The 22,206-nt window shown below is 38.3% G+C and overlaps 1 protein-coding gene across 7 annotated transcripts in view; it reads right to left on the bottom strand.

The window, feature by feature from the left end:
* RABGAP1L (RAB GTPase activating protein 1 like) overlaps positions 1–22,206 on the bottom strand; it is a 665,825-nt gene that overhangs the window by 17,134 nt on the left and 626,485 nt on the right. For 5 of the 7 annotated variants that reach the window (XM_068541282.1, XM_068541284.1, XM_068541283.1 and 2 more), the window contains 2 exons: positions 14,121–14,213; positions 3,982–4,092 (listed from right to left, as the gene is read on the bottom strand). In XM_068541282.1, coding sequence (XP_068397383.1) covers positions 3,982–4,092; positions 14,121–14,213 — 204 coding nt within the window. Of the gene's footprint in view, positions 1–3,981; positions 4,093–7,678; positions 8,336–13,629; positions 13,936–14,120; positions 14,214–22,206 lie in introns of those variants that run through there. The other 2 variants (XM_068541288.1, XM_068541285.1) reach the window with 2 other exon arrangements.

The following is a 22,206-nucleotide window of genomic DNA, read 5'->3' as shown; positions in this document are numbered from 1 at the left end:
CAGAAATTGCTGTGGGTCCCACAGGAAGCTGTATCCAGAGTTTCCCCTCCATGCTAAACAGTAAAGTAGGACTGACTCTGCTCATCAAAATAGAACCAGATCCGAATTCTCCTTTTAAAAGGTTCTCCTTTTAAAAATGGTCTTCTGGGTCTCTATATAGCCAACCTCTATACCTCACTTAAGTAGAAACCATCTTTAATGTTAAAGGAATCTCCAGGAACAGAATACTAAACAGATAGATACTCTAATTCTATCTTTGAGCCCAAATGATAAAACCTTCACCATAATTTGATAAGACTGAGTGGACCATTGTCATTGCTGTCTTCCAATCGCCTACCAACATCTTTTAATGCCTTATTGATATGAAAACTTCTAATTGCTCTCTAACTTCTATGACATGTATATATGAGAGAAACAAACACTGCAATGTGTGATTAAATCACGAACCAACTGATAACCTGCTCAGAAGGCTCAGCTCTCACGTTAGGGATGAGGCTCTTTCAGAAATAATTTCTCAAAGAACTAGCCAAGGCAGTTGTTCAATTTAAAACAGAACAAAAGAATGTGCCCCTTGTGATATGCAGCTTCTGGTTTGACACAAACTCTCTCTGGTCAGAAGGGACCTGGGGCCCAGGCTGCAGTGGGAAAGCACTGGTTGTGTCTCTTGTTTTTGTTCCTTGGGAACAGAAAGAACAGGAAGGGCCTGAAAGCAGATAGCAACAGAAACTGAAACGGAGATGTTGTATCTTTTTTCATTTCTAATCACTGAGAAGTCCTTATTTAAGGAGTCTCAGGGAGGGCAAGTTGTCAAAAGAGAAGGCTCTGTCAGAGAGAAAAATGAAGAGCTGCTGGGGGCCAGGAAGCCTGAAGCCAGCGCTAAAATGACATGGGTATGAAATAACTTACCTAATTACCTAATTAGGTTTGTTTGCTTTACATATTGTCTCAAATACAATCTGCTTTCATATTTGTTCAATGTATGCCAATGTTTTGCTATTTTAATTAAAAGATTTGATTTTGAAAAACTGGGAATGGAAAAGTACTGGGCAAACTGGGTGAAGGCAGGCAAAGCCTCACGCTAACATCCTCCCTCTCCTCAAAGACTGGACGGGCAGGACGCCTAAACTGCAGGGACAGCTTTTTGATGTGCAAATAAACCCTGCTCAGGCAGAAACTACAAAATTAGATGTTAGGAGGAGATGGCAATTTTTGAGTTAGCAATTCAATGAAATGGCAATTTTTATTCTTTCATCTAGAAAATAAGCTTCAAAAGGCAGAGGGGCCAGGTCTTAACTACTTTTTTAAAAAGAGAAAGAGAGGTATGAAGGGAGGAAATAAAGAGAAGGAATAAATGAAGGGATGTTTTCTTCAGGGATTGATCTAGTAGCTCCATGAGGTACCTAGGTACTCAATAATTTCAGGAGGACCCTAGCAATTGTTCCGGACTAATCTACAAAATGGGTTTTTTGGGTGGTGAAACAATTTTTTTAAATAAAATATTTTTTCTGATCATTAAAGAGTTACAAGGCACATTATTACTTAACCAAGGGTGGTTAAGTAATTTAAGGTCTTCTTATAAAAGATATATAATTGAAAAAAAGTATAAAGATGAATATAAAAATTAGATTTACTGTTATCACCCAGAGACATCTAGTAGTAACATTTTGATGTATTTCCTTGTAGGCTTTTTTTCCTGTCGATGTATATTCCAGCCTCCTTTCTTTTCCTACAGGATGGCCCTTTGCCAGCATATATTCCTTGCAATTTAGATGCAAACATTATATATAGATAAATTTACTTTTTAAAAAAAATATTATTATATCATTACCTTCCCATTGTTTTTAAAAACGATTCCAAAAAGATATTTTACAGATATACCTTCATTCTCTCCTTCTATTGGACATATACATTATTTCAATTTTTTATTCTTGTAAGTAATGCTGCAGTAAACAACCTTGTACCTATATTTTTGAGCAAATCTCTACTTTTTTTAGGATAGCTTTCCAAGTCAGAGTATATACGTCAGTTTCCTCATTTATAAAATGGAAGATAAAATACTTGCTTAATGGAGTCATTAGGAAAATTAAACGAGATAATGCCTATACATTGCTGAATAAAGTGCTCGGTGCATAGTAGGAACTCAGTAAGTATTTAATTTCATTATTGTTCAACCTTTTAAATATACCAAATATACATTTTAATGTACCAAATACACTTCCCACATAACTTTCAATTTACAACTCTAACTTATTTCACTGCATCCCTACTGAGTCTAACTGCTTAAAATTTTGTTCCTTCTAGTTTTATTCAGATATAATTGACATACAGTACTGTGTACATTTAAGGTGCACAACAAAATGATCTGAATTATATACATCATGGAATGATTACAACAGATTTACTGCAAAACTTTTTCACTTAGCTAGCCATCTTAAGAAAACTATTAATGGATAAAATATTCAAAATGGCAGAATCAAGTGTCAGTCAAGGCCATTTGGAAAGCTAATATGGAACCAAAAATTTCATTAGAGTACTGAGTCACACTGTGGTCTTATTGCTACAAAAGTGCAACAGCCAAGGTCAGGCTGGGTGTGGCCCTGTTGAATGGGGACCCCTCTACCTTCCTTGGTTCTGACTCTCTTAGTCACGCATTTTTCATACCATCTCTAACAACCTGCAGAGAGGCTGGCTGAATGGGGTTTGCAGTTAAAAGGGCCATCCCCCTGCCTTTCACCATGGGGCTGCTGCTTCTACCTTCTACATCCTGTGTCCCAAGCAGCACAGTTTTTGTTTTATTTTCAAACTCCATTTAGCGTTGACGCCTTCGGCTTTCTCCTCTCCCCCTTGAGCACAATTTTCCTTAACAGTGGTTTTATCTCCCATCTTACTGTGGCTAAAACTTCTGAGCTGCAAAATTAGCTGTTTATCTGGGAAAAGGAGTTGTGGCAGGGACCATTTTTAAACATTAAAAAAATTCCTGCGATTTTAAACATCCAATCATATCTATATTATTAACGGATTTGTATTTTTTAATATTGTCAATGCATAGTCAGAGCACAGGTAATGCCTCTTTTTTACAGATTCAACCAGCTAAGTCTCAACTTTTCTGACCCTGCACCATTGGGAATATTGTCTTTTTAAAAGTCAGAAAATAAGAGTGATGACTTTAAATCTGTGCAAGATTCCTTCTATATTGCCAATTATTTCCAAAAACACTACCAATGGAAAAACAGGAAGTCCTAAAGCTGTGAGTACTGTTGGAAAGGACAAGGAAGTTAAAGAATTTAAGGGCTTCCTAGCAAAAGCTAATGTTTACTGAACACATACTCTTGTAGTGCTTTACCTCATTTAATTCTCACATCATCCCTATGAGGTCAACACTTTTTTAAACCTATGGGCAGGTTAAGAATGGCCCTGGGTCACGTGACTAGTGAGTGGTGACGCCAGGATTCACACCCAGGCAGTCTTGGCTCTCGACCACCAGGATGCCTGTCAATCCAACAATACATATCTCAATGTACATACTTCATATAAAAATCCTCACATTTACTATAGATGAGAAATCTTTTTGGAACAGAAAAGTACAGTGCCTACAGATATTAGAGTGGCACTGTATACTCTTGGTGACTGATATTCTCAGGTAATGATGCCAGCAGTCCTTGGTTTAGGAAAAGTAGAGATTAAGAGAAGAGACACCAGAGAAGCTTAGAGCTATTTTTTTTTCTTTTTTAAGTATGTTGCACATGCTGTTTGGAAATGACCGAAACCCATCTCAAAGCTCAAAGGCTTGCGTTTTCCACCGTCTCCAGTGAGCACAGCAGTCCCCCCTCCCACTTACCACCCACCCATTCACCCATCAGGCAGCTCACTCAGGGTCAAGTACAGAGCAAGCCCTGGTGGGACTGCCCTGAGAGCAACTTGGTCCTTGCCCCGGAAGAGGCTGTCATAGTCTTATTTCCGCCTAGTGAAGGACAGGTTTACCTGATCCAAGTCATTCCGCAGAGCAATTTTGCTGGTTACTAGTTCATGGGCAAGGTCATCATTCTCTTGTTCCAACCTCATGCTGGCCTCTTGTAATCTCCGGTTCTCCCTCTGCAGAAAAAGAGCAACAGCCAGAGGTGGGCATTAGGGCATTAGTGCCTGGACATACTACCAGAAACAAATGGAACTGGTGAGGAAAAACAAGCAGCAACAACAACAACAAAGTGAACTTTTCAAGGTGTAAAAAGGAGAAGGCGCGAGTGGCACAGGAAGGCAGGATTGCTGTCTGGGAAACAACAGTGGGTTAAGCGAGCGGAGCAGATGCGGAACTCTACCCCCCAGTGAAACTTACAATTGTCCCTTAAGCCCTCCACACAGGACTTCATCATAAAAACTGTGCCATGAAAAGCAAAATTTCCAAACACACCCCCAAGCTTGTGAGGTTTTCATATAGACCTAGAATACAGACACAGGCAAGCCTTTGTTTGAAACATGCACGATAATCCCACCCTTGACCTCAAAGGAAACTGCAAGACACAGTAAGGATGAAATTGGGGAAACCACTAGACATTTCTCTGAATGGTTTTTCCCATATCAGAGTTTATATTAATGGAGTATATTTAAGATACACGGTTTGGATTTGTTTTGCTATCGACTGACGTTTTCATTCTTCGGATATGAATGTATTTACTTTTCTGAACGCCAATTTTTGTGTTAGTAAGAGCAACTGTCCTTATGATAATGTCTCTGAACGTTCGTTTTGCTTTTTTAAAAAAACTTCAGATTAAAAGGTTCTGGGTAAAATAAATTACTGAGTTGTTTTTTTCCCCTTGAACTCCTAGAAAACAATTTGAAACAGTTACATGATGAAAGAAGCAAGTCACTAATTCTTATGAAGCAAGATCTCCCCTTCACCAGTCATTATGAACTGTGCACATTCACTCTGTTTTCTGAATAGCAACTTAGCGTCCTCCCTTCCAAAGTATCAACGGTGCTGTCTCTGCTATTGTTAGCAGTTACCGAAGATTCAAAAGAGAGCTGACAGGAAAAACATCAATGTGATGAGCTCTTCCTGTTTTTCAGATTTACACTCCTAACGGTGTTTTCTGCAAGAATGGCAAAAACTCAGACAAAGCAGTGGTGTACAACCAGAAGACAAATCTATGCCCTGGAAGACAGTGTATCAGAGCATACTGGAGGCAAGGCAGGGAGCGGGGGGGAGGGAGTGAATTTTATCTTCTGTAGAACCACCTGGAGTTTGTTGTATGGAAAGAAGAGCCCTGATTTCTTTTTCTTTTCTTTTTGTTTTTTTAAAAGGGCTAAGAAACAGATGGTAAGGGCAAAGCCTGAGATTTTCAAGGAAGGAGAGGATCCAAAAACAGGGCCAGCAAAGAAGCCGAAGGACAAACGTGCACTTTGACTATAGCCAGCCAACAGGGTCCATTGCTGCCTTTTCCTTTGTTAAAGGTAGACGGGGATAGTTGGGAAGAGTCAAAACATTTTTGAAAACGAGATCTACTAAAAAAGGAAAAAACAATCTTAAATACTTCTAAATAAATTAATGATAGAATTCCATACAGTGTTAAAATATAAGTGAAAAATATCTCTCTAATGACAGGAGAAATGCTTATGCTACTTTCTAGGAAAAAAAAAAAAGACAAATAACTGGAAAATCTCATTTTCATAACAACATAAATAACATTAACTCTGGGTAGTGGATTATTTTAACTGTTGTCTTTGTGCTTTTAAAATGTTTCCAAGTTGTCTACAATGAATATATAATACACGTGTTTAGAAAGTTGTTTAGAAAATAAAAAGCAATTCAGAATTTCAATTCCATTGGAAAGGATAAAATGCCAAAATGAGAATTTTTTAAAAGTCTTCTCCTATGAGAAGCTCATATTCTGTGTGAAACCCTAATGGATCTTCCTCTGTGACCAAGATACAATGTAACCCCTCAAAAAAAGATGCCTTGCCAGGAACCCTTTCCCGAGATATTCCTGAAAAGACAGTGTACATATTTGTAGGGGCAAATTGTACTCATCAAATTCTGTCTGTCTCCTCAATCTACAGAGGTTCTACCCTCCCACAGAAGCATAATAAAAGTGGGAACTAAAATATAAAAAAAGCCAGGGTGTCTACAGCTGAACCTTTCAATCTTTGCTGAAGTCATCCAAATTCTAGCAGGGGCTAGAGATTAGTCTTTCATCCTGATATATCAAACTATTACCCCTTTTTACAGAAACAACTTACACGCTTGTTGGAAACAGATAAAAAAATGTGGTTCAAAAACTTTTCCAACAAATTTCCTCCTTGCCAGGAACAAGCAGCAATACCAAGCACAATTTCATCATACCATATTTCACAAGGCAGACTGCTTTCGGCAGGGAAGAGATTTTTCTCATTTCTTGATAAATCCCCTCAAAAGAGACCGTGATAAGACTACTCGAATACCTATTCCTAAGTGTCCTATTTCTACTGAAGTTGTACTTAGGTCTCCAAGATACAAACAGCTCCCTCAACTACTTACTTACACTGCATTAATTTGGCACAAGCGAAAAATGTTGCAGCTACCAGTTTTTCAGGTTACAGTGACATATGCTTAGAATCAAGTCAAAATAACCTCCAGGTAAAGTCATACAACGCTATGGAAAAGCACTTTGTTCAAAGTACTTAAAAACCGCACCAGGAGCTACTTCACTACTGATTAGAGACACACGTCTGATGGGTTATGTTATATTATATACGAAAGAGGTGTGAGCTCGGCTGAAACCTTACTGGTCACTTCCCATTACCATGACTGTCGCAACTCAAACCTTTCCTCACAGACACATAGCTATGGGGGTGGGGCGGATAGGGGAAGATTGGGGAGAAATTAGGGGTGTGTCTGAGGGTCCCTAAAAAGCATAATAGCCTAGGGGGCAAGCCTAGTGGCTTTTGCTCTAGCAAGAAGCTTCAGTTCAGTGTGTGCAAAGCAAGCAGCACAGTGGGAAGTGTGCAACTCCTGCCCTGCACTCAGACACGTGGGAAAGCAAGCTCTGGGGCCAAAAATGCAGTATCGTCCTCCAAAGTATGAACCTGGGGGCGGGGCAAGGTGGAGATTTTCTATGAAGAAGAACTTGCCCACGCTTACCAAGGGTTAAAGAGAGACAACATGACTTGGCTGTCTTTTCCAGCCTTTCCCAGGGAGCCAAAACTGTTTTTAGAACTGACTGAAGAAAAAGTCTGCCTTTATACTAGAATAAAGAAGACAGTTTAGCTTTGGGAAAGGTCGGAATCTTGCTTGGTTCATTCTGAAATGTTGGCAAGGGCGGCCCACCCGAGAAAGACGTGAAGTGGCCCCATAACGTCAGCCAGTGCAGAGATACTCACATGCCGTAAGTCTGCACAAGCGGATGTGCTGAACGCCCAGAGCCCATAAACAACACAGGCAAAATCGCTTCCCTTGCCTTTCGGAAAAGGCTACAGGAGACGATGCTTACGTAACCCTTAAAATTCACAGCACACTGCTCCATGTCACACAATTAACAACATTCGAACAAACAGCAGACAACAACTTTCCTCATTAGTTCCCTCCCCTGTGGCCTAGGAGATGTGCAGCTGGGAAAGTTGGGTTAGTAACTTTGGGGAGGAGGATACTGCATTTTTCAGAGAGACAGACGCTGATATTACAGACATACATAGACAAAAAACTTACCTCCTGAAAAGCCATAGACCAACTACCGTTTTCAATCATAGGTACAAAGACAATTGAAAAAAAAAAAAAAGAATATCCAATGAAATTGCACACCTACGAATACAATTAGGAAATGGCAATAACAAAAACAGACGCTTGTTAATGCTATTTTGCTCTTTTGTTTTTCCTTAGAGTGTCATTTACTCTAAGTTCTCTCCAGGACCGCTAACATTTGATGCAAGAAAGTATAGTTGAGGCAGCCAATGGGCAAAGTCTCAACTCAGGAAGACTGATACACTAAACTCCTCCCTCTCCACGCTGTTATTTGCAGTTTGCATGACTGATGAAAAGGCTGTCTGTGGAGCTATTTGCAACTACGGTGTGAGTTGTTTACACTGTTATTAGAGCTGGGTGGAAGGAACTTCCTTATATGACAAAGTCAGAAACATTGCAAAATATTTCATCTTCAGGCAACAGAATGAAATTGCTGGGCAGGGGAATGCAAAAGAAAAATGGATCCCAGCTCTTCTCTGTGTCTTGGGGGTTGGAGTTTGGGTGGAGCAGTATAAGGAATGGTGAATGTGATTTTTTCCAAGATGAGAAACCAGAGAAATGTGAACTGGCAATCAGAAGAAAATAAACTCAGCCTTAAAGGAAAAAATGATGGGGAAGGAGGCAGCTTTATAACTCTAGCTCAGTATTGTGGGTGTGCTGTCTGCTGCTATAATGAATTCTTGGCACAGACTTTTAAAGACATTTAAGGGTCAGGAGAAAATGTTTTCCTAAAAGACCCAGTGCAATTTATTAGCAACAACACACTCAACTCTCACATCTTTTCTTCTGGATGTCTCTTTCAAAAGAGTTGACAGTCATCATATTCAAATTTCATCAAACAGTTTTTTGACATTCAAAGACAAATGCCTATAGATGAAATGTTTAAACGTCTACATTATCTGTAGATGAAATTTGAGAAAGAAAATCTGGATGTCTGAAATCATTTTATGCTCCTACTTTACCCAGCATATCCAGTTTTATCTTTCTGGTGGAAATTTAAACAATTTTAAATGCCAAACTAAAGAGAAAATCTTGTCAGTACTAACTAACTGGCAGTTGGCAAACGAGACTGCATTTCTCATAGCACTTAAAAACAATCTTAGATTACACTTTAGCACAGGGGTCAGCAAACTTTTAATGTAAATGCCCAGACAGTAAATATTTTAGGCTTTGCAGGCCATATGGTCTTTGTTGCAGCTACTCAACTCCGTCATTGTTGTGCAAAAGCAGTTATAGATAATAAGCATGTGGCTGTGTTCCAATAAAACTTTACTTACAAAAACAGGCAGTGGGACAGATTTGGCCCACAGGCCGTATGGTTTGCAAATCCCTGTACTACTCTAGCATACAAATCAAATTTTTAAAAAGCAAATGGGTTACAGATGACGTAGAAACATAGGAGTGTGATGTAATTTTCTCCGTCAGACTCCTTGAACAGGAAACAAGACGTACTAAAAATTGAAGAAAATTTTTGGAGAATTAATTCTGAAGATCATTGATAAATATACCAAGAGATTCTTAATATGTACAACATTTACGCCTCTCCTGAGTGTCAAGTATAACTCAATCAGCAGACAAGCATCATCAGAAACCACCTGCTCCTTCTTAGCTAAGTGGCTCGAGAAGCATCAGGAGAACTTGGGCTTGCCTTCTCCACCATCCTGTAACAGTGAGTTCATGGAGTTACCCAAGTGCAAAAAGGAAGAGTGGCAGCCTTCTGAAGTTTATCATTAAGTTGTCACAGGCAGATAGAAATCATCCTCTTGACTATCACTGTTCATTAAAAGCACGTGATTTCATAACATAAATATTTCCAAAAGCCAGCAATATCTCTGTGATGTGAAAAATAATAAGTTTATTTTCATTGGAAGAAAAATACTTTTCAAAGACGGATTCACTTATCTTGACTTCTCTGAGTAAGGAAGGGTCCAATACAGTAAAAAAAAAAAAAAAAAAAAAAAAAAAAAGGGGGTGGGGGATACTTTTTTTTCCCACATATGTTTAGCATAATTTAAACTTCTTCACTTATCAAGTTAAAAACAAAATGTGACAATTGCTCTAAATTATTTCCTTAGATATGTAAGGATAGCAAATAATACAAGTTAAGCTTTATTTAGAAAATCTTGTTTGTGCTGTTTGTACTATTTATAATTAAATAGCTTAATTTTAAATTACATGCAGGGATGACTGCTCTACAAAAATTAGTATGGGCAAGAAAAACCTTCTGTGAACCTACAGGAATCATTTTCTTTCTGTTTGAATTACATTTTGATAAAAAATGTACTATGTCTAACCTCAAGAAAGAAGTTAAACATTCTAGATTTAATTATACTGAACATAGATAAGATTCTTCAATTAGAAATTATGTGTTTATAATACTGTCTCCCAAACCCAAGAGAGTTTAAGCATTCCTGATTCTTCCTAGGATTTGCCCATCTAGAACAGGTAATAACATAACCTTCATTACACATTGGGAGATTCACTGAATTTAATTAATTAGCTGTGCTTTTTGAAGGCTTAACCCACATTTGTACAAGTAGTTCTTTAATTAAACAAGAAAAGCATATCATCTTCTAAAGACAGATGAAGGCTGTAGTTCTCTAAAATTGCCATCAATAGATTACATCATTAGAAAACTAACTTCCCCCAAATGAAAACAATTCATCACCTTAAAATAGCAAATAATATTTTAATTTCTGAAGTTGATAGCTGCTTTTTAGGGGCTTGGCTACTAATTTTTAAAATGACTAAAACAGCTGCACATATCCATGAATGTTTGTTTTCTGGGGATTTGCATGAAGATAAAAGTATACATGTAAAAGTATACATGATGTATTTCTACAGACAAATCTTTATCCTGCATTTCACTTCACTTGAAATCTACAAATAAATTTACAAACCAAAATATCAGAGCAGATAAATACCACTACACAAATCTGGCCAGGTCAAACTTAAGAAGGACAATAAAAGAGGCTTAGAATAAATACTGTATATTCTTCTTCCCATAAAGTTTCCTTTCTGTGTCTTGGAATCTAGTCAGGAAGATAAACAGAAAGAGTACACCAAAGGCTGTAAGCAATCATTATAGAGCTCACTGGTTTCAAATACAAACTGATGCCAACACCAGGTAGCACAGGCAGTGTGTATATATATATGCATTATCTATTTATATGTTTATGTCTGTGTGCATGTATATATGTATGCGTATATACTATATATATATATATACACACGTACGTATATATACATGAAAATGAATGCATCACCCACTTATGTTGGCCTTTCCCTTATAAATATGAGTACACATAAGATCTATAGTCATTGATTAGCTCCAGTTCTGACAGGAGGTCTCCCTCCCACAAGTATGGCTTGTGCACAGGTACCTCTGGTGTGACTGAGGTTTACGAAAAAAAGATGGCAGGCAGATGTCAATTCTCTTCAGACATCTTGCTTGAATTTTTTTTTTTTTCTTTTGAGATATAATTCACATACCATAAAATTCATCTTTTTAAAATATACAATTCAGTGGTTTTACTACATTCTCAAAGTTGTACAACTGTCACCACTATCAAATTCCAGAACACTTTCATTGTGCTTAGGGTTCTAAAATTTAAATTTCTACCAACACCATTTCATCAAGTGTTAGATACAGGTGAGCATAGTGACATAACCTCAGAAGTAGATTTTTGCATATATCATAAAAATAGACACAAAACACATGTTTAAATAGCTACAGCAAGAATGTGACTGCTGAGAGCTATTCTCTTTTTGTACCCCACCATGCCCAAGAGAAATAGTATCAAGCTGAAAAAATCTCTTGGAATATCTTAAGGTATGACATTTCTGGGCCTTCTTTTTTTTTTTTTTTTTTTTTTAACTGACACAATCTTCCTAACTCCCTTCCCATATGGCAAGCTAGAGGATAAACACGGCATTTTAAACACTATGGATCCTAACGGTTGAGGAGGGGTCGTTAGTGAACTGGTATAAGTTCTGACTCAGTGCCTTCAAAGATCTTCCCAAGTTATTCTTGAGAATTTTCGGGTTCCCAGTCCAAGAACTATGAATTATAAAGTGCTTATTCCCAGGGCATAGATCTTATTCTTGACAGGATTAAATTTATAAGTTGCTAAAATGTATTTCCTAAGAGACCTTCCTACTTTAATGAATACAACTGTAATTAGCTTCTTAAACTAGATATTGAATATCTGAAAGAACAAATCTGTTGATGGTTGGACACTATGTTGTCAACTGTCACCTTGAAAATGTAATTATAATGTGAGGACCATAACTTTACCAAGTTTATCTCCAGTACAAATTTCTAGACATTATTAAAAGTATATAGAAATATTAGTTGGATGATGTATTGACAAGTTATTACAATAATACAAAAGAAATAGCTATAAAGGGTATCTGATATGCATAAATAGAGCATTCAAGCTTAAAAGTAGTACCTGTTTTCAAAATAAAGACCAAAAAAAAGTTTAATTCTACTTTGACCCCTCAGTAAAAACTGTACACATCAATAGTATATGTGTGATAATTACTTTTTAAGAAATAATATGCATTGTACTATTTATTTATACATACCTGCTTTGACACAAAAAGGATATAAGAAATAATAAGTTCAGTTCCAGGCTGATTTTAAATACACCATTTTAGTCTTTCATTTCCCTCTCTTCTATTTTGAAGTATCCTTCCTAGGCTTTACTCATAACGATGGCAGCAATAAGAAAATTAGAATGATGCAAGCACAGTAGGAGAGCTTCACTTTGGATCCTTAATAATATTTTATCATTACTACTTCAAGCCTTTCTAAAGCAGCATGCTACATAAGCTACATTAAAACTGGTTTTATTGAGGGGTGGAAATTAACTTCGAACTTTATCTATGAGCACCTTATATGGTAATAGTTATCTGCCATACCAATATGTGGGATTTTGTTATCAGCTAGTTTTATAAACAAGGGCAGTAACACACTGATGTTAGATTATTAGGTAGCAATACTCGAGAGAAATAGAAAGATAAGCAAGGGACTGGTGGAGCAGACACAAATCAGGTGATATTATTCTAGTAATAATTGGGTAATTAGAGGCAGTGGACCTAATAAGGCTAATCACAACCATTTATTGAACACCAACTATGTGCTGGGTACTTAACATATAACATCCCTCATCCTCACAACAATCTTTCAAGGAAATGTGCATACTATATGTTTTACAGATGAGGAAGAGGCTCAATAATTAGTCCAAGATGCTGAACAAATGGCATAGGGATTAAAACCCCCAACTTGGACTCCAAATTCTGTCTCCTTTTTCAGAAATTCAGGTTTTGAACTCAGATCTGACTACAAAATCCATACACTCCTTCCACCGTTCCCCTGTGTGAACCTCCAATGCTATTCAATTCAGCAACGGAGACGAGATATACCGTGTAACTGCAGCTGCCCGTGTCCAGCTCTCTGACCACATAAAGGCAACTCTAGTTATACAAGCAGAAGTCATCCCACAGTGGGTGGTTTAATTAATAATGTCGTTGCAGTACTTTTTGGCATTGCTGGTGCTCAATGTATGAATACAATATTCTCTTATCCTAATGTACTGATGTGGAGAGGGAGGGAATCATTCTGTATCTGTAGGAATCTGAAGAATTAAAACATGTTGAAGAGAGACACGAATATTTCAGTTGGAAAAAAAATAAGTTTGAAATCAGTACTTCCCCAACATTGCTTCATGGAAACACTGTTGCTAATTACCATTGAGGATATCTTTATGACTGGCCCCATTTTTTAAAATACTACAATTAACTAAGATATTAAACTGAAATCATCTTGATTCTTGAACTGCATGCTGTAATGAAATGTCACTGTTACTCATAAATTTGTTTGTGGAAATAAATGTTGCAACAAACACCATGGCTGTGCTCAATATAGCTTTGTGGTTTTTATTTTTCCTTTCGAGTGAGTTTGTATTTTGAACATTGGCTACAGACAGAGGTAAGTCTGAAACATTCTTGTGCCAGTCTTGGAGCAGTTCGCCTTCTAAAAGTCTTTGTGGATGTGACTGTGCACAGCTAAAACCGTACTTTGCCATTTTCCTTTTTTCTCATTTTTGAAAGTAGTCGAGAGCCACTTTCTCTCTTTCTTTTTCCCTCTCTTTCTCTCAGCTTCTTATGAAGACTCCCAGTATAAATGCAACGGGTGAAGTTACCTACAAATATACAAACTGAAAGAAAAGAAATATTATGGTTGGCCACTCAGGACTCTCCTGAGATGAAAACATACCTGGACATTGAGCATGGTCAGAGTCTACATAAACCAAGAAGGAACAGAGGGAACAAACTTCCCACAACTGCTGCGTTAGGGGAAAGAAGGTGCTTGGCGCTGACAGGTGACCCCTGTCTCCCATACCTTGTATCTATCCATTGGGTCTTCCTGCTGCAGCTGACTCTCTCGCATTGTCTGATATTCTTTCTCATATTTCTTTAGCTTCTTGGTCGGTACCTGCAGGGATTAGAGGACAAGCATGTTAGTCAAGCAGATCATTTAGGAAACCATTTTCTGATGTGTTTCCCAACGAAGTCTCTGGCATTCTAAAGGAGCACACCAGACTCAACGTAGGGGGAAAATCTAGATTCTAGAACAGGGTCTGCAAACTTTTTCTGTAAAGGTCCAGATAGCATATATTTTAGGCTTTGCGGGCCACACAATCTAGGTCACAATTCCACTGTTGTTATTGGCACAAAAGCTGCCATGGGTAATACACAAATAAATGAGTATGGCCGTGTTCCAATAAAACTTTATTTACCAAAATGCGCCGTAGTCTGTTCTACAACGTTGCTGATATAGCATCACTTTTTCTTGTTAATGTATTTAACAGTGGTGTTAATTCTGTTAACTGCCTTTCTTAAAGTAAAATTCACTCTCCCAACATGTTAAAAATGAGACTTATTATTTTATAAAAATAAAATATTGAGCAACACAAAAAGTTTTTAATGGAGCTAATAATATACCAGAGAGAAAACAGATTCTAAAATTGGTAGGCAAATTTCTATTTCATAATGGTTGTCAGGAGAATTAAATGACAAAGGATCTAAAATAATGCCTGGTTCATTGAATTTTTTTAAAACTGTGTTTTCAGAAAATATTCAAAAAAATTAATCTATTTTAATCTATTACATGTTATATATAACAGACTAAGTCTACTCTTAGGCTTTTCTTGGACAATCAAAATTATATAATTCCTTTAGACATGAAAATCTTTCCTTAACGTTTAGGTCCTAATGCAAATGACTTGAAATGAAGAATAAATATATCTAAATTTTTAAAAAGATAATAAGTGCATTATTTGGCTAATTACTGGGGACTCAGTGAAGGCAAGGACCAGGTATTGATGGCCCTCAGCATCCATCATGATGCCTACCAATGTAATTGGCCCCTAGGAGGCCCTCAACAGATTGTTTCTTGTCGACTTCAAAACATGGTATTTAGAAAATATGTAAGTGTGTGAGAGAGAGAGAGCAAGAGAGAATGGAAAGCACCAAGGAAAATAATCTTATCTTATGGTTTTCCGGGATGAGGATAGTTTCAATTCTCTTAAATCTGGCCACAGAATTTGTTAAATAAAACGCAAAGACACCAGGTGTCATTCCCCAGCTTATTCTAATTACTTTGTTCTTCCCATCCAGGAGCACTGTGAGTACTGGAATTATCTGCTTCTCACCACAACTGGGAAGTTTCACACAGTCCAAACCTGTCAGGTAGTGTAAATCAATCAATCACCACATGATGACAGTATTCACCTGGCTGATGGGGGACTGCCTACCCAGTCAGACTAGAAGAAAGAACATTTTCCAGCATGTAACTGAATTGCAAAACCACTGCTGAATACTGGCATGAGAAACTCCAACCCTTTACTACTCCATCTCCAGAGACCTTTAACAGTGTATGCTGTGACCAACGAGAGCGCAAGAGAAAGAAAAACACCACCTGCCAACTGCGTGGCCTCAAGATCATCGATAAACAACAAGGAAAAGATACGTGACGGTGTGCTAACAAAACAACAACGACGTTATTTTTCTTGACTCTGAGAGGGGCAATTTCCTCTAGTTTTCTTTCCTCTGTATTAGTCATATACTCTGAAAGCCAAAACCAGACTCTCAAGAGCAAGTGGCAAATCACTGGCACTGAAGTAGCCCTGGGGCTGAGGAGAAAAGGGAAGAAGTCCCGGAGTTTTAGGCAGTGACAGGGGTTTCCCGTGGATCTCTAGGAGGAGGGGTCAAGGGAGAAGTGAGAGGATTTGTGAGGAGGCAGCCTACTCCAGCAGCCACTTACCACAGAATGAGAAGGAAGTACAATATGTTAACATTTTTGTAGCTGAATACTGGTACCACTGGGCATCAGGCTGAACATCAATCAGTCTTATGTGGAAGCATTTTCCACATAGTTCTAAAATGGATCCATTCACCAATAAGTGAATTACATATTACAAGCTTGTCTCTAGAGAATTTCTTCTAAAACTGTATTTTTTAAATTGGAACTATTACTGAGGGTTTTTTTTTTTAATATGTAGAAGAGTGTCCTTTTAAAAGTCAACCTTGTTATGTTAAGAGGTTCATTTCAAAGTGAAATTTTTAAAAATGCATTAAACACCCCTCGATAAGCTGATCCTTTCCCATCTGGCTGAGATTCTAGGATGTTTGGCTTCATCTTGTTCAGGGAAACAGAGCAGGTTCCCAGAACAGCATGTTGCTAGGAAACCTTCCAAAAGCTTATTTATCTTGTGCTGTGGGGTGATACTGAGCATCCACCTGTGATTGGCACAAAGTAAAAAGGGAAAAAAGGTGGAGGAGGAAGGAGAGCTGATACGAAACTCCTGTTGTTTATGAGATGATCAAAGAAAACAGACTGTTACAGTTTTCAAAACTATATTTCAGGACAAAATTGATTTTATTTTAGGGAATGTAATATTGAGCTTGAATTTTTTCTTATCAAAGAAAGGAATTAAAACAACCTCTTTAGTATGTAGTTTTAATTAAAAAAAACAGACAGTCATTAAGAATTATTAGAATTTAAACAACCTACTATCTCAAGAGCAGTATAGGCATCTCTCCCCTTAAGTTAAATAAATTTAATGTTAAGTGTGTACTTGAAGAATGAGATGTATAGGGGAGAGGGGACTTCCCTGGTGGTCCAGTGGTTAGGGCTCCGAGCTTCCACTGCAGGCGACATGGCTAGATCCTTGGTCAAGGAACTAAGACCCCGCATGCCTCGCAGCGTGGCCAAAAACAAAACAAAACAAAAGAATAGGGGAGGATGTGCATAGGTTACATGCAAATACTATGCAATATATAAGGGACTTAAGTATCCGTGGGGTTTGGTATTTGCGGGGGTCCTGGAACCGATTCCCTGTGGATGCCAAGGGATGGCTGTAATTACTAATTTGCATTTCTCTTTCTAAAGGTTAATCATGCAGGCCTCAGTTGGAGATGTAGGAGGGGAAGACTGAATAAGAATACGGTAGTTCCGGGCTCCCCTGGTGGTGCAGTGGTTGAGAATCTGCCTGCCAGTGCAGGGGAGACGGGTTCGAGCCCTTGTCTGGGAAGATCCCACATGCCGCGGAGCAACTAGGCCCGTGAGCCACAACTACTGAGTCTGCGTGTCTGGAGCCTGTGCTCCGCAACAAGAGAGGCCGCGATAGTGAGAGGCCCGCGCACCGCGATGAAGAGTGGCCCCCGCTTGCCGCAACTAGAGAAAGCCCTCGTACAGAAACAAAGATCCCAACACAGCCAAAAATAAATAAATAAATAAATAAATAAATAAATAAATAAATAAATAAATAAATAAATAAATAAATAAAAAGCTGTTCGAGTACTTATGGAAAAAAAAAAAGAATACAGTAGTTCCCTCTCATCAACAGGGGATGTCTGAAACTGCAGATAGTACCAAGCCCTACATATACTCTATTTTTTCCTATACATACATACATACCTATGATAGTTTAATTTATAAATTAGGCACAGTAAGAGATTAACAATAACTAATAATAATATAGATAACATGCTGTAATAAAAGGGTTACTTGAACACAAGCACTGTTGATACCATGACAGTTGATCTGATAACTGGGGTGGCTAAGTGACTCCTGGGCAGGTAGTGTACACAGAGTGGATACGATGGACAAAGGAATGATTCCCATCCTGGGTGAACTGGGGTAGGATAGTGTAAGATCTCATAACCCTACTCAGAACTGCTCAAAATTTAAAACTTATGAATTGCTCACTTCTGGAATTTTCCATTTAATATTTTCGGACTGCAGTTGACTGAGGGTAACTGAAACCTCGGAAAGCGAAACCACAGATAAGGGGTGACTACTGTATGCTCAACATTCTTCGTTTCCCATGCTCTCTCTCTTCTTTGCATTTAAAGCACATATTTCCTGTTTTTATACGACTCTGATAGAATAAATATATATACATATAAGTATACCAATTAATTTTAGATGAATTTGTCTTAATAATCTTTACCTCAGTAACCATATCCACCTGAGTTACTTTATTTCATATTTTTTACTTTTATTACGTTATTTTGAATACTCCTTATTAATACTTGAATTTCATGTGCATTAGTTATTTCTAATAAAACATACTTCTCTTATGTATATGATTTGCTTAGGTTTCCTGCTTATCAAATGTGATTTTTATACATTTAAGGAGTTCAGGTGACTTAAAACAGAATAAATCTTAAATTTTGGGTAGTAATTAATGGAGTAATAGAACCCTTAAGTCACAAATTTGGAATACACCTATGATAGACAACTCCGTGAAGTATTATTTGGATTTTACAAATAAGAAAACTGAAGAGAGATAACTTGCCCAAGATCCTACACAGCTGGTAAACAGAGTCAGAAATGGGATCCAGGCAGTCTACCTCCAGAGTCTGCCCTCTTCAACCACCTGGATCTACTGCCTGCGACCAGATGATTAAGGCAAAGCTCCTCCAGAAGCTGACGGTCTAGACACAGTGCCGATTATGTGTCTAATTACCATATAGTTTTATAAGTGCAATAGCAGATGTTCATAAAAGGTACAAGGGTGATCAAGAGGAAATTTGTTGGGGTGGGGGGAGCGCCTCAGTGGGGGAGGATTTTCATTATGACTGGTTCATGTAGACTCCCTTGCCCGATTAAATAATGCTGTATTTCCCGGTGCTAAATTTTAACAGGAGGCCAGTCACTTGTAAGAGCTATTTCAGGGCTTGATGAATCTGCTTCTCTATTTCAGAAATAAACAACATAAAAATATTTAGTGATAGATACAAACGCTGGCAAAGTAAATCACTAGTTTTGAAAAAGGCTGATAAGATCTAGTCAATATTTTCCTGATGGTCAGAGGTCTGAGTGCCTAAAAAATGAACAGGCCAAAGGTATTAACCATTATGTACTGCTCTTACTTCAGATAATTTCTTAGGATAAACAACAATGATCCCAATTTAATATATTAATCACTGGACAGAGAAAAAATAGATAAGTAGCACAGTTCCACACTTCTTGGTGATGGGGGCGAGGGGTGCAGGCTGAGAGTTTTGGGGTTTTTTTTGGCCGCGTTGGGTCTGCATTGCTGTGTGTGGGCTTCCTCTAGTTGTGGCGAGCAGGGGCTACTCTGTTGTGGCGCATGGGCTTCTCATTGCAGTGGCTTCACTGGTTGCAGAGCATGGGCTCTAGGCGCACGGGCTTCAGTAGTTGTGGCACGCGAGCTCAGTAGTTGTGGCTCGCGGGCTCTGGAGCACAGGCTCGGTAGTCGTGGCACACGGGCCCAGTTGCTCCGCGGCATGTGGGATCTTCCCGGACCAGGGCTCGAACCCGTGTACCCTGCATTGGCAGGCGGGTTCTTAACCACTGTGCCACCAAGGAAGCCCAGGCTGAGAGTTTTTAATTCAGAGTCACTTCCGTGAAGACCTATCAAGATCTGTGGACAGAAAGTGGATCAGTGGGAACCGAAATTCTAACAGTTAGTTTGCAGAAGCCCAAAGGACTTGGAATGAAATAGATGGGAAGAAATCAAGAGGAGAAGACATCTAAGAAGAGGGAGCATGTCCTTATAGGCTTCACTGAACCCTCTTCATGGTATTTAGCAAAAGAAGCTACTCTGACTCTTCTAGAGGTTTTAGCATTAGGAGGAGGGGAACAGAGTCGATTTTACCTCAGGGTACTGGGGGAAAAACCTTCAGAGAACATAAAAGCCTATAAATGATTATTCATTGTGTTCCTTTTTATTGAGGTATAACTGACTTATGACATTATATCAGTTTCAGATGTACAACCTAATGCTTTGATGTTCGTATATATTGCAAAATGATCACCACAATCAGTGTAGTTAACATTCATCTCCATTGTTACATATTTTTTGTCTTGTGATGAGAACTTTTAGGATCTACTCTCCTAGTAACTTTCAAATATGCAACACAGTATTATTAACTATAGTCACCATGCTGTACCTTACATCCCTATGACTTATTTATTTACAACTGGAAGTTTGTACCTTTTGACCCCCTTTCACCCATTTCACACGACCCTGAGCCTCTGGCAGTATTAGTTGTATTCCAATACTTAAGGAATACAATGGTTTAAGGGAGTGAGGACAAGAAAAGTATTTATCTCTTGCTGTAACTCTAACATAACTCCCAAGGCTTATAGACATCAAATTACTAGGCATTCTTTTCCTGAATCCACACGTTAGTCCACAGTGCTGCACTTCCTTTCATTTCATTGGGCATGCTCAGTTTCCCCAATTACTCAAGCCTAATGGTGCACACACCTGTGACAGGTTCCTGTCCTCATTCATGAATAATTGTATGAAGTGAGTCACTTTCTGGCATTCACGGCTCACTCCTGAATGTAGTGTGCTCATCAAAGTATCTATGAAAGCTTCTGAAATATTGATTTCTACTTTCTTTACCATGTTGTAATATAAGCTGTCTGGTCCCAAGGCTGTAGCAACTTTAAGAGACACTTGCATTTTATAGAAACTGCTTATCTGTTCATTTCTAATTTCTCATCTCCAGGCCTATAAATCTAATGTCGTATACTATTTTTATGGAACTCCTTGGCACTTCTGCTCTAGAGCTTTCCTATCAATAAATAATATCTGGAGGTAATTTCTTTATTATCTATGTTTTGACAACTCCTAAATTTATAGTTCCCAGCCCAAGACTTCCATTGAGCTCAACCTACATAATTCAACTGCAATTTTCATATTATCTTTTGGATGTTTCACGTTTGAGATTATTTTCAACCTGGAGACACAACTCACTCCCTACCCCCCAACTTACTCTTCCATGGTTCATCTTCATCCAGATGCTCAAGCCAGAAACCCAGCAGTCACCTTTGACCTCTCCCCCATCAATGATCATGAAGTAAGTCACTAGATTCTATAGTGTATGCCTCCAAATATATCTCTAGCTTGTCTTCTTCTTTTGAACCTCATTGGCACTGCCCTAGTTCAAGTCATAATCACCTCTCATCACTGCAGTAACCTCCAAGCTGGTCTCCCTGTGTCCATGCTTGCTCTACACACAAAGGTAGTCAACATTTTTTTCAGGATGCAAATCTGATGTCATTCCCTTTCCTAAATTTTTCAATTGCCTCTTGTGCTTAGGATAAAGAGAAAAATACTTGACATAGTTCTGCTGGTGCTATAGGATCTGGTCTCTATCTACCTCTCCCCCTCACTTTCTATGCCTATATTTTACAAAAGTGGGGTTCACCCATCCCAAGGGGTACATAAAAGGATCCAAAACATGGAAAAGGCAAAAGGCAACTATTAGAATTTTCAGTTCTACTTCTTTTTTTTTAACCTCAACTTTTAAAAATGTCTATATTTGTGCCTATTTTATCAAAGTACATGTACATAATTTATTTTTAAATGAATACTCATATACTGGAGGTATGTGCTTAAATTCCTTTTACTGACAGGAATGCACGATCAAAAGAGTTCAGAGACGACCAGTCTCTACTCCAGCCACACTGGACTTCTTTCAGTCCCTCAGATGCATCATACTCTGTCCTGTCTCAGGATTTCGAGCCTGCCGTTGCTCCTGCTGGGACGGATCCAGCACATTCACCTCGGGATTCTAATTCAAAAGGTCTGAGGTATGGTCAGGCACCTCTATTTTTATAAATTGCCTGCTCCTCAGGCAATACACTGTCCATTCGAAAACCACTGGATGAAAACATCAAGTGCTGGAAAGGGAAGAGTGACAGACAGGCTAGAGAGGCTTTTATGAACTGGCCTGAGAACATAATCATCAGTTTCTAAGGGAATACCCATCCTGAGTTTCAAACAACCAATTATTAAATAAACTTTAGGAGAGAATAAATTTGTTAAGATCAGGAAGAATCTCAGGAAAAACTGATATTTTTAATGTTCTAAAATATTTCAAGAATCTATTATATAAGCAGTTTGGATATAAGGACAAAATCAAGTTTTAAATAAGGGAAA

This window comes from Eschrichtius robustus, chromosome 3, assembly GCF_028021215.1.
Source record: "Eschrichtius robustus isolate mEscRob2 chromosome 3, mEscRob2.pri, whole genome shotgun sequence".
Lineage (NCBI taxonomy): Eukaryota > Metazoa > Chordata > Mammalia > Artiodactyla > Eschrichtiidae > Eschrichtius > Eschrichtius robustus.
This window is presented reverse-complemented; position numbering and strand designations above follow the sequence as displayed.